The sequence below is a fragment of the Rhyacophila brunnea genome, unplaced genomic scaffold (genome assembly GCF_057557595.1).
Source record: "Rhyacophila brunnea isolate RB1 unplaced genomic scaffold, BYU_Rbru_1.0 scaffold_8, whole genome shotgun sequence".
Lineage (NCBI taxonomy): Eukaryota > Metazoa > Arthropoda > Insecta > Trichoptera > Rhyacophilidae > Rhyacophila > Rhyacophila brunnea.
Genome location: NW_028233350.1, coordinates 42,991,820 through 43,012,094, shown reverse-complemented (window position 1 = coordinate 43,012,094; position 20,275 = coordinate 42,991,820). Strand labels below are relative to the sequence as shown.

The following is a 20,275-nucleotide window of genomic DNA, read 5'->3' as shown; positions in this document are numbered from 1 at the left end:
AAAATTATGTCCAAACAATGTCGACATAATTATTATGCTTGAAGAATGTAGCGGACCCTAGAAAACGCGATCCATTGGTTAAGAATCGCGGTTTTACACAAGGGAAAATTAGTTTATAACCATAAATTATTTCCTGCTGGAAGTCTCTATAAGCAGAATATTATTGTTTATGAGAATCTCATCATCCAGATCCATAGCTATTATACCATAGATAGATAACCTGATAACATAACCTTCAAATTTTAAACGAATCTCTTGGCGCTTTTATATTTTAAGAGACCTTGAAATGTTTTCTGTTAAGGTAAATAAATACTTAAGACATCTATTTACATTTAAAAAAACTACACGATTTGAGATAATGCACATAATTGGATAATTTGCTTTATTTATAAAAGTTTTGCGCATTTCGCCGGGGTATCTACAAGTCTTGTATTTTAATTCATATTTATTTTGCGTCATGTATTTTGGTTTAATGTTATTGTCCTAATTATGTTTCAGGTTTTTCCTTTCATCCAAAGATGTGTAGCAAGAGAGTCTCGTCTTTTCCACAAATCCGCAGTGTTCCAAAATGAAACTAAGATCGAAAAATGTAAGTAAACTGTTAATAAAATTTTATAAAAGTTGTGCAACAATATTTTGAATGTTTTCCATAAATTATTTAATTAAACATGAAGAAATATTAGATTTTGGCAAAATTCATGAATTCAAGAACGATAACCTAACCTAACAAATAATCCAGTGTACCGGCTATTTTCAAAATTTGTTTGCCGCTGGCTTCCTGTTAAAGTGTAATCTGACAAGAACCAAATATTATATTGTGGACAGTTATGGTGTCATTGTTAAATTTACATGTAGTAATATCGGTATGTATCATTTTCAGCCGTTAACAAAGTGACACTGATTGGTAGAACGGGCAGCGATCCTCAAAAGCGGGGCTCTGAAGAGCATCCCGTGGTGACGTTTTCTGTGGCCACCCACAGCAATTACCAATATGACTCGGGAGATGTGCTGCAGCGGACAGACTGGCACCGAATAAGCGTCTTCAGACCCGGCTTGAGGGATACCGTCGAAAACTATCTGAAGAAAGGTCAGAGGGTGTATGTCTCCGGTAGAATTTCATACGGGGAAATTAAATCAGAAACCGGGGATGTCAGGATGACCTCCAATATTATAGCAGATGAAGTTATTTTTCTACACAGTGCCAACAATTCTGATACAGCCAATAATCCTTAGTCTTCATCTATATTTTTTTCATTTAAAACACTTACAATTAAACAGTTTTCCATTGAATAAAATACCTCATAAAATTATTAGTACCTATGTATTCTGGTGATAATAATAATAGGTATGTCCTATATGCTAAAGAAAAGATGAAAAAATTTCATGTTTCTCGTAGTCCCTACTGACAAATGCTTAATGATCGACTATTATTTTTGTATTTTTAAATATATGAATCATATTCTGTCAGTGTATTTCTAATCGGAAATGTTCTAGGTATTTTCAAATTATGTATTATCATTATTATCAATAATCTTTCATAAATGGGCATATTTCAGTCTTAAATAAAAATTACATTTTTTTTAAAACTGCCCAGTCGCACATAGTAAATCGTCTCGACTAAAAAATGTTCATAAATTATTAAAACTGCTGGCAATGTTGCAAATTTCTTATGAGGGCACAGACAAGACCATGCCGGGACAGTGACGTCATGCGGCTAGCTGAAACTAATTAAAAAGCAGTATCTGTACATGCATCATTTTGCTATACTACCTGCTGCCCATGTCAGGTGAAACTTGTTACATGCGACAAGCAGAGGTTCTCCAACACGCTATATGCGGCAGTACATTAATCCTTACAGCGCTGACGACACAGCTGTTGTGTCCTCATTAGGTGGCCATTAGATATAATCAGCATGTTATTTAAATGTGGTAATTAAATAGTAATTAAATGTTCCGCGGTGAAGTGGTTAAGTTACATGTCTTTTGTGAATGACAACAAAATCACATGAACAAATTTGACGTGCCGCAGTCGAGATGAATTCCTATGTTTTGCTCAGGCTCAAATCACACAGGTAACATTATTTTAATTATATAATATGCACTTACAGAATATATTGTTTCAGTTTTTCTTTAATTCGCTTACTGTATAAGTTCAAGTTCTGCACATTGTCGATATTATAAAAAAAATGTAATAATCATCACAAAACTATGTTAAACCATTCACTGCTGACCAGTTAATTACCACAACTCAGTCGGTGCTCAAGACACGCCTGGCATGTAGCAATTAGCATGATAATTAAATGTGGTAATTAACTGGTCAGCAGTGAATGTATATGTATCTAATGGCCACATGCCAGGCGTGTTAAGTGGACAAATTGACTTGACAGTATATTATCCGAGTCATTTGTTATAGATCTGTTATGTGTAGCTTTTAGTTAAGTACGTAAAAATCACGAATCGACTATTTTCTATATATTTGTAACACTTTCAATGTATCATTTAGAAGAAATAGCTTGATTTAATAAAATGGTTTATAGCATTTATATTATTGAAGGATATAATATTATAATAAAATTAGTTTTTTTAGAAATGTGTGTTTTATTTCTCTATTCCATTTTGTTATTAGTAACGCCGCATAGCCTGGTGCAGAAGTATGCATCTACCATATAAATGTCGTGATCCCAAGCCAAAAATGATATCATGATGCTAGATGGCATTACAGTCGCGATAACTCATGGCTGATTCAATAAGCAATCAGCACTTGAGGCGCCAAATTGTATTTATTTCAAATGTTATTATTCTACATATCAACACCTTCTAGGTCGGAAGTGCATTTTTGGCTATTTTGGCTCCATTGCCTTTATTAAATAATTTTAAAGATAATAAAACAGTGATGCCTAACCATACCATTATAGCGCCTGTAGACGTGAAAGGATTTATTTGCAGCAATATTAAGTATTTTAAATTATCGCAACAATAACTGTTTACACGTAATGAGTACAGTGGCGAGACAGCAAAATGTCACTAGGCCCAGAGTGTTTATATGTATTTTTCTCTTTTCGACTTTTGTGGTGAGTCAGTTAACTTTCGATCAAAAAGCAGGCTAGTTATGTGTACCAAAACATGGATCGTAAAGCGTACATTAAAAAATATACTAAGCTGTTCATACCACTCCTGATAGAAAGAAGAATTGTATGAATTATTGCACGAAGAAGATAAACGTCTTTGGACAAGACAATGGATTTTAAGGAGACCAGATCGTGGTACAACATAGACTCTTTTTAGTGAATTGGTGTTGGAAGACCCTGATGAAATTAGAGCGCTTCTGAGAATGGATGATCGTTTTAATAGATTGTTAAAAAATATTACTCCCAACGATACAAAGAGAAGATACTGTCATGAGACAAGCTATAACTGCAAAGATTAAACTACAAGTAGCTTTAAGCTATTTGGCAACAGGGCTTAGCTACCGTTATTTACAAGCCTTTTATCCAATATCTCTGACTGCTTTATCATTACTTATACAGTAGAAGTAATGGATGGAATATCTATTTGGAGAAATTTTTAAAGGTAAGTAATTTTTTCAGATATGTATATGCAACATGAAGTACTAATGAAATAATGGGTGGATGCAGTGCGCGCGCATGTTGAAACGGGTGGCGAGCACGCAGCGAGTGTGTTTAAACATGCCGAGCGAGTCAGTGCCAGTAGTGTGGGGGGTTGGGCACTCGGTCTAGTAAGTAGAAAAGGGTCCGAGTGACTGTCTCGCCATCCTACTAGGCCGAACGCTCAGTAATGTTTACCCAATGACATTATTAATACACAACGCACTCAATACAGTAGCTAGCAATTCGCGCATAGCGACATTAGCACATGTATAGGTAGACGTCGTGTGACAAATTCCATTATGGGATATCACGCATCGGGAATTTATAGCAATATCACCTTTATTGTAATGGCGTTAGAACAGTGTTTCTAATGTCAATGTTAATTTGTGCGAACAATATTGATATTAAAATATGAATTATGCCATTCGGCAGACCCGAGAAAAAGCATCAGGAATTTATAGCAATATCACCTTTATTGTAATGGCGTTAGAACAGATTATGCCATTCGGCAGACCCGACAAAAAACTGAGTGTCATTTTTTTTCCAGATGCTTCGTCCATATTAATGTCATTGTGTTTACCAACCGAGAACACTGTACTCGTTACTTGTAATTAAAGTATAAACGAGATGCGATGTTGTCATTTTATGGTACTATTTGACAGGTCATAAAAATCGGTTAACCTCAAAATGAGTCTGGACAATGTAGTTTGTATTTTTGCCGGCATGTTCGCCACCATCGTTCTACTGCGCAGGCGCAGATCGAAAAAAGCCTATTTTCGCTTGAAAATTCAGAAGCTTCCAAACTTTTTTGATTCATGGATGTAATCTTGCCAACGGCAGAACAATACATGTTTAGCCATACATTTTCTTGCTATGGCTGTGATAATACTTACTGTCAACAGTAAATCTATGCACACGTAAACTGGGAATCAGCTTTGTAACCCTTTTTGCAGATTTACTTTATATATATTTAGGCTCTCTGCATAGGGAAGGCTTTCTTCAATGCTTTGAGTTAATTCACAAAGCTGGCCGCTTTACCTTGGTTTGTTTTAGAGGTTTGTCAAAATCGTGTATTTTGTAGATTATTAAAATCATATTGGTAAAAATTAGGAAGACAAGGGAACATAATAAAAAAACAGTTTTAACTGATAAGATGGATTTTATTTAAACCATTTCTTAACTGAATGAGCAAGTGAACACAAATTGCACAAGAGTGAACAGTGATCATACATTTAAATATAAACAATGTAAATGAACAAAATAATAATCGATACGTCGGTTTTAAATTACTGCAGAGCGTAGTGATAAATAGAAATGGTTTGCATTCAATGCAACTATACTTTTGTTCGATAATACATATTTTAACATAATGCGAACAGAACTATCTTACAATAAAACCTTACTCGTAAATCTGGTAAATATTCCAACATTCTTAAAAACTCCGTTGCGACGATAACTACAGAAAGGGAAGGCCATAATTTTTTACAGGTGAAGTCCCTGAATTTTAAAGAATACACCGACAAAGACAATCTCCCATCGGTTGATTTAATTTACCCTGATAGTTATTAAATATTCCGGAGAAGAAAATATCTCCGGAGTGTTTGTTGCTGGACTATCAACAATAATAATTAGTCTTGTTTCGGCTTCGACAACTATTGTGCCCATATCACTACTTAATCTCTTTTATAATAATATAGAATTTAACTATTTCATTAACCTATTTTTATAGATCATAAAGCTCTTTTTAAATCTTTAAAATTTACCTTCCTGTACAAACTTAACTACACGTCATAAATCTATTTTAATTACTTACAAGTTCAGTATATTTTTCTTAAATCAGACAGCAGAAAGTCATATGAGAGATCACAGAAAAATATAGCTGGAAATTTGAATAGCCTTTGTAAATGTAAATGTCCAAGCCGCCCAGTGATAAATTATCACAGAAGTTTGAGAAATTTGTTCTTCATGAATCCCCGGGCGGGAATATACTATGTGTTTCGATAATCTTACAGAGAAATACTAAGTTTTTTATAAAAATATAATGTTTTCTTCAAAAATAACCTTTGAAAAGATTCAGCGTCGGTACGATCGCAAAAGTAGGTCATTAACAACTTCAGCAATCTCCCGACCGAACATTTCTTAGGGTTACATTAAAAATAATTACATTATAATGGACACATCTGCTTTATAAATGTGGAATGTTTCCAAGCAGATGATTTTTTTTATTATACTTTAAGAAAACAATGTAATGAATCGTATTGAAAAATACTCCAATAACAAATACATATTATTACATAAATATTACATTCTGTGAATGGATTATTGGAGATCTTTTTTATATTCAGGCTTCACAAACATATTTTGTACATCGTATCTAAATTCGGTATGTAAATTTAGACGACATTACCCGGATAGAATCACAGCAGTTTCGTAAAACTGCTGTAAAATATTTTTTTTTAAAAAGAATCATATTTTTTTTAAAACTAAATCTTAAAATAGAAATTAGACATTAATTATTGGCACATAATGTTCAAGTGTCCTATCACATTATCACTTTTTTTTCATTTGCACATAATGAATTTATATCAGTCTTGGCATAACTTGAGTTCAACACGGTTGCATCGTGTGACGGTGTAACAATCATTGATGCACGTTGTCTTCTAGCTTAAGATTGAGAGACGCGGCGTACTGTTCTCTTTCACGGCTCAATTTTTGGAGGTTTTCACCGACGATCATACTAATTCTGTGCTTGTCCGACAGGGACATAGCTTTGGGGGAGTCGGGGTGGGCGCGCTTCCTCGAATTGACTTCGGTGGGCATACTGAGGTCGGTGGGCATGTCGTCGTCCTGTTGGGACTGCATCCACGTGTGCTGCGGATGGTCTTCCTCCAGTTTGGGCTCGGCTTTAATAGTGAGCGAGAGGGGAGCGGACTGTCCCTGCGGCGGCACCCTGCTCGGGCTCATCTGCTGTCGGAGTAGTGAAATATTCTTGATATTTTTCAATTCTGTCGAATTGCGGAGGAACCTGAAGAAAAAAAGGCAATTAATATGATTAGAAATAAAACCCAAAGGATGACTAAGGTACATATCTACTTGGCTGAGACCTCAAGAGTGGAATGAATGTTAGGTTATACTACAATATTTAAAATTAACTTTGCGCTATAATATTAAGTAAATATTATTGTAACCATCATCATAATAGTGTCAAAGAAATATTAACTTGTCTTGATTGGATACTGCAATAAAGCACAATTAGTTCTGGAGAAAATGATTCAATGGTAAAAGAAAATTTGAAGTGTCCTACGCCAAAGAATAGGTAATTTAGATTATACACAGATAACGGACCACTGCTGACAGATTCACAAACTGACACCACAAATTAATAACGTTTGATAATACGAATTGAAGTGTATTATTTTAGAATTCTGCATATAATTCAAATTAAATGAATTACTTATATTAGTAATATTTATTTCCAACAAAGAAATATTAATTGGAATTTTAAAATATTGTCTTCTGTTTTGAATTTGATATATCTATTTCCAAATTTCCATATATGGTCAAAATCTAACAAAACATTATGCATGTATATACAATACATTCCATGTACAATTTCACACAATTTGTAAAAATCTGCAACATCAAAAAAAGACTAAATTCATACAAAGGAGATATTAAAAAAATTAATGTGTTTTATTGCAATACATAAAGGATTTGCTGCTAATAAACATACAATATGAAGGAATAAAGAAATTACCATTGACACCAGTTATGCTTGAAACATGAAATTATCATTGATAATAAAATATTGATTCGGTTTTCCGAAATTTATGCCTAGATTGTCAGCAGTGGTCAATTTTCCGTGAACCAATTTCAATAAGCTTTTGATGCGCAATATTGAACTTACTGGTAGCAATGTCGTTCTCCTTGCACTTTCCTCAGGATATTTACTCGGTAGTAATATCTGAGTGCTCTTGACATCTTGTCATAATTCATGGAGAGGTGGTTCTTTTGGATTCCCCACAGTTTGGCCAATCCGGCGGGGTCCACGATCTTGAACACTCCAGACTCATGGTTTTTCCACGCAATGTAGTTGGTGTATCTCTGAGTGGGGTCATTGAGTAGTTGTTGAAGGAAATCCCAGAGGAGTCGCCCGTCTGTAACAAAAGAAAAACAATTATTAGATTTACCCTTTAAATACCATGTCTAAAATGTGCAGTACAGTGACCAATAAAAAATGATTGAAATGAACCATCATTATTTACCATAGAGCTATCAGTTAATTGATAAAGCACAGTACCAGGTTTGCAATGGTTATCAATCAATATTTGCATTTTATTTATGAAAAATCAGTGCTACCAACACAAAGAATATTCAATTTTGTATGGTTACTATCAAGGCTGTCTATTGCCAGGCTGCGGCACTAAATGGCGAGTAACAATGGTAATGCTAGTTATTGTATAACATCGAATTCAATGTGGTAACCTGTTCGCAGTAAATGAAGATTTTCGATTGCAAATTTTGTTCACAGGCATCACTATTTTTTTGATATGGAACAATCATTTTCCATAAACAGTTATCCATATTGCATTCGAAAGTATAAACAATAACTAGCACAATATAGAATATAATGGGCCTTGGATTACTACCATAAAAATGTTTTGGAATTGCTATCAAGAATTCAAAATTTTTTTTTTGTATTCCAAACTCTTTAGAGATCAGCATCAATGAATCTTCTAACGGTGCATAAAATTTATTATAAGCCGCGAGCTTACCAGATAGGCTCTATTAATTACACTAATTTCATACTAAGTATATTTTTTTTTTGATAATTACTTGCCATTTGAGTATTTATTTTTACAAATAATTGTATAATGAAGACTTACTTGTGTTGGGCTCTGGCATGTCATTGGGGAAGAACTCTCTGGGCACCGTTGACTTGAATGATCCTCCGGGAGTGAGTGGCGTGAGGGCGGGGGTGATCGGTAACGAGGGGGTCAATGGTTCTTTGGGTGAGCGGGGCTGAAGGGGGGGAAGCAGACACAGGGGGGCCACAGTGTAGCTCGGGGTAGTGGGAGGTGTGCTCTGGGAGACGGAAGAATGAGAGACGGCCGTCAAGTGAGATTGACTTTCTTGAAAACTGTCTTCATCAGAGTCTGACTGGTTACTCCCCGAGCTGGCGGTGGAAGTGCTGTTTCCATTTCCGTACATCGTCTGTACATAATTAGCGGCCGTGCCAGGGTCTAACCGCTGAGGACTGCCGGTTTGACTTTCGACTGACGGTGCAGGACTTAAGGTTACGGAATTATTACTTTGGTTGATGAAATGGGCGAGGTTAGCCGCGTGTTTTGCCTGGTGGAAGGTGGCTTCGGCTGAGGGCTGGGAGAGGAGATTCCAGTTGGGAGTTGGTGGGTGCGAGTGGGGACTGAGGGGGTAGGGCGCTCGCGATGTGGGGGTGACGGGAGATGATGGGAGACAGCGCCCCAGGATGGATGCGTCGCGTACCAGCATTTGAAGGACATTGTGAAGCACATCACCGACGCCGGGACATCGTTCTCCCAGATCGTTTTTCGTTAATAAACACATCGCCTTTCCTAAAATAGAAAATACATCCGACATAAGTATACATACTTCACTAAAAGTTTTTACAAACAAGAATATAGCTAATAACTATTTTTTCTACTATCGAATCTGTATCAAAATTAAATTACTATGTTCATTAATAATTGGAGCATATGGGCCTCTAACAGACTTCTTTTTATGAGGAATAGTTGTTAGCCATTCGCCCAACCCACTGCGTCCTAGCACTCGATTAAATACACATTGATAAATTATCATGTGTATATTTTTTTGAGCAGCAGGTAGCGTTTTTCGTGTCCGGAAATTTGTACGCATGCAGTTTGCCATATCACACTTCACCATGAAATTTTGTAACGAAAATATATGGCCGTATATTAAAGATCGTATAGTAGGTAATAAAACACGGTTCTTGTAGGTTTACAAGAAGCCAGCGGCAAACAAATTTTTAAAATAGCCGATTTACTGGATTATTTGTTAGGTTAGGTTTTCATTCTTGAATTTTGCCAAAATCAGCTATGAAAATAGATGAGAATCTCTTTCCGATAAGAAAGCTTACAGCAAACTGTGCTTCGGTGAAATGTAATATGTACAATTTACATGTAACCAGCTTATTTGTACTGTGGCCGAACTAATCATACATAAATTTAAAAATTGCAACGTGAATTGGATAAGCAAATCTTATTAAATATTGTTAAGAACGTAGTCCCCAAAAGATTAAAATTTGAAACCTTGTTACCATGAGGCAGACATTGCAGGTCATTTGCTATATAAATACTGCCTTTAGGGAAATATTGATTAAACAATTACTAACCATTCATTTGAAACATTTCCATATCGAAGTTTGGCAGGTCAAACTCTCTCTCACACCACTTGAGGAATGTGGCGACGTCTTCTCTCGTCCATATCCGTGGATCGGAGGCGAGGGCTGCTGGGAGGTGTGTCTTGAAGTCCATCAGCGGGGACTGCTGACTGGGCGGAGGAAAGCTCAGTGGATACCGCCACAATAACTCTGACGGGTTGAAAGGGAGTTGAAGCGGCATTCGCTCCATCGTTGCGGGGGGGAGTTGCAGTGGTAATAGCTTCATAACCTTCACGTTAACTGCAGGATTGTAACGTTGAAAGATCTGGAATAGAAAAAGAAAAGACATTGTAAAAACTAAGTAGGATAAACATTTAAGTATAAACAATGCAGCAAACTTCTGTATGTATAAAGAATTGATAATTTGCTATAACTACCTTCATATCCTGTTATAATTTATTCGGATATAATATAAGTGATAGTTTTAAAAAAAAACAAGAGCACTTATGATTAATTTATGCTGTTTTTGATTACTTATGCGAGTTTTCATATTACTTATTATATGGTTATTTTTATTATAATATAATATAGTTTAATAACTTCTCTCAAATGCAACAATAAATATACTTAAATAATATAATTCTGTAACGCAGTGATGAGCAACTTTTGATTTTATGAGGGCCAAATTGAACAGCAAATAACTCCATAGACGCTGCATATATTTAAGACATATTAATATTCGTTGCGGACCAGATAACTTGTGACTGGTGGTTTTGGGTAGTCTCCAGGGAAGGCGAAGCAGAGGAAGAATTTCGGTAATGAGTTGGATGGCAGCCTTCACTTTACCTTGAGGAGTGAAGGGTGGTCAAGATCCTCCAAGATCGACCAACAGAGAGAGATATTTTTTGGATAATTATCCATACCGATTATTTTATGATTAACTCTTTTTGAAATAGATGTCACTAATAATGCTACATACACTCCATATTAAAAGTAGCAAAAAGGAACAATATATTTTCGTGATCCCAGTACAGGTACCCGTTTTTTGCCAATAAATTAATGATACAATAATTAACATAGGACCTTTTTTTTTTACTAAACAAGTAACAGTAGAATACAAATAACTGCCATGGTATATTATACTATTGTAGTCTACACTGCCTTGCTAAGTAAAAAGATGGTATTTTGGTTTTAGTGAAAAATCAGATAACCCAAGTTTTAAACTACTTACTTTTTTTTATATATAATCTGGAACAGACGTACCTATCTATGTAGAGATTATGTCAAAACAATTAAATAATTTTACATAATATAAGAGAAAAAGTAGTTTATATTTAAATCTTGGGTTCTCTGACTTCACTAAAACTTTCTTTCTTAGGTAAATTATTATAAAGTGTGAAAACTGAAAATAGCCATTGTAAAATAAGTTTCTAAACAAAATTAGTTATTTCTAAGTTCATTGTGTTTGGCAATAATTTGGCCTAAAATCGCCATTGTATGTAGGTGTGGTGAAATATTAAAATTCGTAAAAAATGGTGCCTAATTTTTCATTAATCATTACTTTTACCTTATATAATATATTATTTGTCCTGATTACTTGTAAAGCAAGAGAGAAAACATCCATTTATGTAAATGTGTAGAAGAGAGCGAGACATGGTATTAAACGGGGTAAGATGAAAAAAACAAATATTATCTTATAATAGTCCAGGGATGGCGAACATTTTTACGTACGCGTGCCAAAATTTCTCAAATATTATTTTTCGACTGACGTGCCGAGTAGTTTTTTCATAGGGAAAAAATGAAAAATATATTTTAATATAATATTTTATTATTAATTATAATATTTTAATAATAAGTTGGAAAATTACATTTGAGTTCTTGAGATTCTATCTTTCGACGTGTTTCTATTCTATTCTAGCCTTTTTATATCTTTTATTCTTTTAATATTTTTTTCCATGTTCAAAGAGATCGTGGAAGCATTTTAACCACGCTTCCTTCATAGGTATATTCTTTCACTTTTAGCGATAATGTTTGAGGCAAAATAGCAAATCAGCTGTTTTTATTTGAACGAATGTCGATAGATTTCATCAAGTTTGTTAATTGAATATTTTCATTTCAAATTCAAAATCAGAGATTCACGAGACGGCTTCTCCCGCTGCCTGATGAAGTCAGTGCGATAATATTATGTGTGACACATAAAGCCTAAGGACCGACGTATAAAATTATATATTTACATTAATTTTACAAATGTAATGAAAAACATACTTGAAATTTGTACGTATTTTTTATACGGTGCGATCTGTCATTTACGCATTTCGTTGTTTCCGTTTGCGCATCGATAGGTAAATATTATTTGTAAAACTCTTTTGTATTTTTTTTCCCTTCAAAATAAAACATTGGCGTGATATACAAAATCATCTCGCGTGCCACTGGTGGCACAGGTTCGCCATCCCTGTAATAGTCAAATAGAGATTAGGGTAAACTGAGCTTCCCCTGTGATAGCTGCATTTTTACGCTTACCAAAGAAATAATAATATTTGTATTTAAAGAATCGTTAAAAGAAATAAATAATCTTTGTAATGGTCTAATAAACTCTTACACATACCTACGTCATGCGATAATTTAATAATCACACTTTATGAATATGTTTGGCGCCTTTAGATTTGGTCTCCTGTTGATTTATTGGTATTTTTAATTAGTTTACGTCGCAGTCATAAAATTTATTCTCAAATAAAGCAAAATAAATGTGTAGTAGGTATGTGTATAGGTCCCACAAAAAAACCATTTATTTACAAACATGGTTTGGAGAAGTTTACCTGTTGAGGTATTTCTTAGCTATTTTGTTGAATGTCACGGAGTTATGTTACCTATCTATATAAGAGTATAAATGAGATGTACAATGTGGACATCTATAAAATTACCTTGATGGATGGGAGAAAATCTTTACATTACATAATTAATTCAATGCTTACGGCCTCTTACTTACTAATGCTATGACGGCGGTTTTGAATATTATTGCTTTTATTAATGAATACTAATCAAAATAATTCAGGAAAAACCCACTGAGAGTTTTTCATGTACCAATTTACTGATACGAGAAGTTTATAAAGTATATTTTATAATAAAAATAACCATAGAATAATGTGCAGTAAATAAGTTATATGAAAACAGTTTTTTTTTTAATTATATTTGTAGTTATTTAAGTCATCCATAATTGCAGTGTTTTTTTGTCACAGAGAAAACCGGCATAAATAATCAAACATGGAATTTATCTTTAAGAACATTTCTAAAAATCAATGTTTATATACTATAGGTACTCAATTGATCCATTTCTTCATAGATTTACCGATACATAAATGTATTAGATAGGTACAGTACTTGCCGACTAAAAATGAAAAAAGTAAGTTTTATTGGAAAAAAAATATGTCCTGCTTTTTCCTAGCCTATACGAGGTGTTTGGAAACAAAAACGGCAGTTTCCATTTTTATAAAATCTTGACGAGTCATAAAAAGGTTTCATATCTTTCTTATAGGTACAACTTCTGATTTATTGTTTACAAGTTTACATACTAGGTAATAATAACATTTTTTAGAAATTACATTTTAGTACCTGACTTGCAAATATTTTTGAAAATTTGGAACTGGTGTTTTTGTTCATAATATACGTGGTGCTACTGGTAATAAACCTGATCTAGTGAATAGAACAAATACGATTCTTTTAAAACATAGAAAATATTATAATATACATATCCTTGAACTAAATATATTTTTGAATTTCCAATTGGTTATAAATTGTTTTTTAAACACATGTCAAACGAAACAAATAAATGGTAACGAAATATTGAATAAATGAAACTGGCAACCGTATATTTATCACAAGTCTATGAAACTATTTCATTATTTGATTCACTTATAAATAAAATAGAATGGATTCAATTATTTCAGTTTTTCAGACTACTATCTACCTATATACGTAATAACTAAGCTACTCAATGCATATTTACAGCAGTTCGAAAATATTTACATAAGAAACTGCGACTACTTTGGATTTATTGGACGAGAAAACGTCATTTTACACACCGTATATCTTGTGATATATCGTACATATATGTATTTTCATACGAGATTGGAAAATAGTAGCGCATTCTTTTATAGTGCATAGAGTTAATAATATGTGCGATAGAACATTGTATACATACTAGATTGTAACTAAAATAACATTTAAAGTATGAATTCAAAAGAAATTTTTGTGGAAAGAAATTATTGTTCATTACTAAGAATTTTGTAAAGGAAAATTACATAATTATCGATATCAGTCATGTTTGTTCATGAATCTCAAGAATCCAGAATAAATTATAAAATATTTGATTCGCGAAAATTCGAGTTCGGTTGATTGATATCTCGACACGAGAATTCTCATCACAATCTCAAAGTGTGTGTAACCATATCGAAACTTGATTCAATCGATAGGTAAAAATTCGAGTTCGGTTGATTGATATCTCGACACGAGAATTCTCATCACAATCTCAAAGTGTGTGTAACCATATCGAAACTTGATTCAATCGATAGGTACATAAATAAACAGATTTTAGGTTAACACATTTTTATTTTCTACATGAGTAAACTGACTGACGCCTTTTCAATTTAATTTAAACATCTCTCTGACATCTTACATAGGAGAGTAACTAAATTTCAATGATAAAAATATGAAATCAATGTTATCAATAGTTTTATTTTTAATTAAAGTTTTATCTTTCGTATTTTGTCACTAGATGTCCCTAGTGGCATCACAATTTTTCGAAGAAAACCAAAATATAAATTCTTGCGAATCTTATAATTATAAATCTTTATAGCATGTATCATAAATTATATGTAGTTAGTTGTAATGTTTTGAATTAATTAATTGGTTAGGGTTAGACAATGGGTTTGGGTTATGAAGACAAAACAAACAGGTATGTACTTATGGCTATCAGAATGATATGATGTACGTGAGATGGCATTGCCCTGGTACAGAACAAAAGTACAATAATTTTATTCACAAAAATAGTTGTCATACTCAACAGATACCTATTTCGATTATAACTTGCTACATCATTGTCAATACTATCTAATCCTAATCTAAGATTAGTCGTGTTATTGGAGTGACAACCGAAATACCTAGATATCGATTAAAAATTTTGGTTTTTGTATTGTTGATAGGTATTAGACAGTTGTGAAATATTAGATAGGTTTGGTATTTGTCCATATCGGGATGTGTTTGGAATATCACATTTTATTAAAAAAAGTTAACCTAAATACCGAATACCAAATGTACCAAGTGAATTATTAAAAAGCAACATAATATAATAATAAGCAACAATCATGTTATTTATATTAACGTAAGGTTTAATATGACAAAAAGGCAACCTAGTAAGTATTTTAGTTTTATTTATGGGTGAAAAAAACTGAAAATTATGGAGCGGTGTTAGGTACCTATTCAACAATTTGTCTTCAGTCATTCTTCAGTATTCACATTAGATTTAGCATGTACCTATTTGTAATAAACCGCGTTCGATTTACAAATTTCATGTCAAGAAAATTTCTGTGGTAGGTATGTACGTATTTTGTTTTAAATATATTTTTTCTTTCACTAAAAGGTTGAAGAGTTTAATTTCCTCTTACAAAGCCAGAAAAAAACTACAATGTCAAATTATTTCAATAGTTAGGATTGACCATAAATAACAAATGTAATAATGTATAAGTCAGCTGACAGTAAATACAACATGGTAATTCATATTATTGTATGTAATTAGAGTAATACAGCACTAATATTAATTATTGACAAGTTCATAACAACCTATTTTATCGAGAAATAGGTAGTTACTTAATAAATTCTCGAGTTAATTTTTTCACTAGATAATCGATTCAAAAGTTAATTTGTAATCTATAAGATGCACTTTTTAAGTTATAATAGGTATGCGCTATTTCAAGTGAATCTAACCGCTAATTTTATAGAAGAATTATTTTGCAGTTTCAAAATGATAATAAAATAGGTATTCGACAATTAATAGGTATAGAGTAGAAATTCGTAAAGTAACATTATAACAAATGTTATATTATGAAATATAATAGGATAGAGTAATTATAATGTTTGTAATATAAGTTTTAAAAGTTAATTTCATGAATATTTAATTTTGCAATGGAAACTAAGACAGTAAGTTTGAGATTTTTTACAATAATTATAAGCGACTTTACAGGCAGATTATAAATTCGCCTACACACAGCTCGTAAAGAAGCTCAATGTAATTGAGGCTTTAGCAATAGGTATACGGAAAACATAATATTTATTATAATAATTCATTATCATGAACGATAATATCAAATTAGAATATGAATCCATAATATAGTATTTATTATCAATTTATCCAATGTTCAAACCACGGATAAGAAAAAAAACATTAGGATTTTAAAATAATAATGTTATTGCAACAATTAGAATTATTAAAAATATTATTATAATTACCAAAGATAATGTTAATATTATTATTATATTACGCATAACGTGTAAACGTAAACTGTAGGTATTGTAAATATTAATTCAAAACGTCACGCAGTTGTTTCTACTGTCCAACAGATGGCGCTAGTCGTCAAATTACAAAAGCCAAAGCTTCCAACCGGAAGTTAGAATCGCCGGTCGTCAACTAGTATTTTGAGAATGGCAGTACAAAAAAGTTTATGGGTGCATTTTTCAGGCATGTTGATTGAGACAATAATATGTAGTCATTAAAAAATATACGAATTAATATAAATAACTAGTTTCAAATAAAAAAAAAAAACTTTATTTTATGGCGATTCTGTTATTATGCGTTTTCTGTGTTTATAAAAATAATATGCTACCTACAAAGGCATTACTATAAATAACAATGTATCGTGGACCATACATTGTTGTATCATGGTAATCTAACAAGATTAAACCATGTTAAGCATCTGATAACGATTTGTACCATTTTTTTTTTTTAAATATTTTCCGTATGCTATTGACTCCCTCATTCTGAAAGAATATCCAGTACATTCCATCAAGGATTCGGGGGTGGGGCGTTGTAAAGTACGGGATGGCTACGTTAACATAAAATCTGTTGTCATCACTTATACGATTTCGGTTTTTGACTGCAAAAGTTTATAAACCAACCCGTTGCCCCACTGAAAAAAGGTCCCATATGATTTTGAATTTAACATCAAATGGGAAGGAGTCCTAAGTCATTAGAACTCGTCAGAATTGTCAAAACATAAAATTATTGATAAGATTAATGATATGTCCTAATTTTATTTATAGTGTCTGTCATAGGTTTACTCATGATCATGAGTTATATGGCTATGGTTTAACAGATTTAAGTACATAGTCGATAGTAGATAAAGTTGATATTTCGTGACAGTTGTACAAACTGGTCAACTGGATGTCATCGTTCATCGCAGTTCTAGTTGTACCTACATTAGTATTCAGGCAACGTTGATTTAGCGCCGAAAGCGAATAGCACACGACAATAATTATTACAAACGTACCGTCATATTATTTAATTGTTATCCTGCAAACAGTATCTATTAAGTCAAAAGGTCATTTTTGGTTTTAAAACAAAACTTGAGCAAGTATTGTAGGTATATTATAGATCCAACAATTCGCAATTGTGTGCACTAATTATCTCACAAATTGGGCTCGTATACACTGTTCTATTCTAGTTCTAGTCAGAATATCGCATCCAATAATTATTCATATTTTACATTTACAAGTTTTTTGCCCAATGATCCGAACTGATATAAATGTACCGTATTCGAAAATGTTTAAAGAGGTTATCTGCTAATTAATAATAAAGACTTTCGCGTTACACACTTCAATCAGAATTTAAACTAATTAACGAAAATAATTCCGTGACGAGGCCTGTCTAATTCAAGTACATTATGTGGCGTTATTTAGGTATAAGAATTCACTAATATTCTTAATAAAGTTGATAAAACGCACCTGTTATGAATGCACTTGTGTCCGCAACAGTTAAATCATCCACATGAAGAATAATCACAAAAAATCACACAACACAGGATAATTCACTGCACTTATGATAGATAGGTAATTCCTCGTAGTAATTAAATCACAGTTTTTTATAAAACATTTTTTATGAACAAGGATTAAAACCTTTTAGCACATCAATACAATCTGCAGCACTTGAGTATTTTCGAATAATTCACAGAATAATATAATATTTATACACACAAAGATTGTTTACAATCGAGCAAAACACTTCAGTAGATTCCTTGGCGTTGAACAAATTTATCTTATTCCTTCACAGTTCCGGATTTATGTTGTGTTGTTTTTTTTTTATAACATTCTCGAACGTAACAAGTGTGTTTGATTCACGGTGTGTTTGCGCGAGGCTCAGACTGCCGACTGTAACGTGTTATCGGCCCAAAGCCCCGGCGACGACTGACTGTGCGCGGGTGACGGCGGGCGGTGGAAGGCACCGGCTTCAAGGAAGTGAGGGGAGAGAGCGAGGGGAGAAGGGAGAGGAGGGCAAAGAATGTTTCGTGGTGTCTACGCGTCTCAAATCTCAAAAGCGGTGCTCTACCAGTCGAGACCTGAATAAATTTTATTTTGCACCCAACGAAGGAAGATAACACCACACCGATTTGTCGATTTGATAATAATAATCGTTGCATAGTTACTCAAATAGTCAATACAATACATTAGTCAATGTAATTTTATTTAGTCTGTTGAATACTTTGTATAAAGATTTAACAGTAAGAGAATAAAACAATAATACGATAGAGAATAATTATTGAAAGTAGAGTTCCGTTCCATATTCTTAAAGGCAATATTGTCACAACTAATGATATCATCTCAAATTAAACTATCTATCTAATTAATAACAGTGGCGATTTTCTTTGACGCGGATGACGTAAACGATTCATTATATTCAAAGGGGGCCTCGTAACGGTTCAAATGAGTCGTAAAGTTATTAAATTAAATGTAGCAAAATACATACTTATGAAAAATATTCGTAGGTATATCAAAAGTTGAGTAGGTACGTAATACGTAGTACCTATAAGATATTATTAAAAACACAACAAAATCCCTGTAACTAACATCAAAAGGGCTTTATACTTGACATAACCACACAAAAATATATGTAGGTACATATTGTACGTTGTACGTATACAAAAAAAAAACATCTAATATTATTGTGTGCCATCAGTAGACTTGTCTGACAGCCGACGCGCATTTTGGATGCTGCAACATGGGTGAGGGCTGGGTCCACGTCGTCCAACTCCCAGACGATTGTTTTTCCTATCTGATTTCCAAGAGCAATTGTCTGAAAACCAGCAATCAAACACTTAATTTCAAACAATATGCACATCAAATCAACAACAAATAATTGTTTTTATGGTGTTATCAATCATCATTGTCTCTTCAATAATAATTGGATAGGGAAGATACACATTGATATTTTACTAGGTAGGTAGGTACGTCGGTAGATGGAATTTATCATTTTTCTGGACTCAAAATCACCCGCCATTATTTGTTCTGTATTCTTAAAAGCAGAGCGTTGGAGCGGAGCTTGGAGCAGGAGCACGGAGCACTGGAGCAATGGGATTATTCCCGGAGCAGGAGCACCGAAGAATTGTAGTGCTCCACTGCTCCGGATGTTTTTTTATTATTAAATTTTCATCCAAAAATACAATGAAAATAGTATATTTTGACACTTACTTGCAATACTAATTATTTGAAATATGGCAATACTGCCGAGTGATAAATAACCTCACTCTTTTGACAGAAGAGGCAAATAATGAGAGACGATTTACTGTCGGTTTTGTTTAATAGAATTAATAATGAAAATAGCGATTATTTTAAAACTACGTATTTTTTAACATTTGTATATGTACATACAATAGTTATTAAAACTTTTTACCCGGAGCGGAGCAGACCCTGGAGCGGAGCCGGAGCAAGTATTAGGTCCCGGAGCGGAGCTGGAGCGGAGCAAGACAAAAAAAGGGTCCGCTCCAACGCTCTGCTTAAAAGCACTAGTGTCACAACTCAGTGATCTGATAATGATGTTATCATAAATGAACCTATCCAATTATCGCTCTAAATCAAAATTTAAAGTACCCACCTACATATTATTATGTTACCTAACTGTAAAAAGACCTCCACCCTGTGAAGACCCATATTGTGATCTTCTTACGATCGAACATCTTTAAAAAATGTTACCGTATTTACACTAAACGACTAAACTGACAAAACGGATGAATTCATTCTAACTGTTT

The 20,275-nt window shown here is 33.3% G+C and overlaps 2 protein-coding genes across 2 annotated transcripts; one reads left to right on the top strand and one right to left on the bottom strand.

The window, feature by feature from the left end:
- Positions 1-230: 230 nt before the first annotated feature.
- On the top strand, positions 231-2,178 carry mtSSB (mitochondrial single stranded DNA-binding protein). The gene is made up of 3 exons (XM_085958536.1): positions 231-301; positions 499-589; positions 881-2,178. Exons 1-3 carry the CDS (start codon positions 287-289, stop codon positions 1,231-1,233), a joined length of 459 nt encoding a protein of 152 aa, XP_085814662.1. The 5' UTR covers positions 231-286; the 3' UTR covers positions 1,234-2,178.
- Positions 2,179-4,746: 2,568 nt separating this feature from the next.
- On the bottom strand, positions 4,747-18,439 carry aop (ETS variant transcription factor anterior open). Its single transcript, XM_085958657.1, has 5 exons — positions 17,979-18,439; positions 9,999-10,311; positions 8,494-9,201; positions 7,515-7,764; positions 4,747-6,632 (listed from the first exon to the last, which is right to left on the bottom strand). The coding sequence occupies exons 2-5, from the start codon at positions 10,270-10,272 to the stop codon at positions 6,248-6,250; spliced, it is 1,617 nt and encodes a 538-aa protein (XP_085814783.1). The 5' UTR covers positions 10,273-10,311; positions 17,979-18,439; the 3' UTR covers positions 4,747-6,247.
- Positions 18,440-20,275: the final 1,836 nt, after the last annotated feature.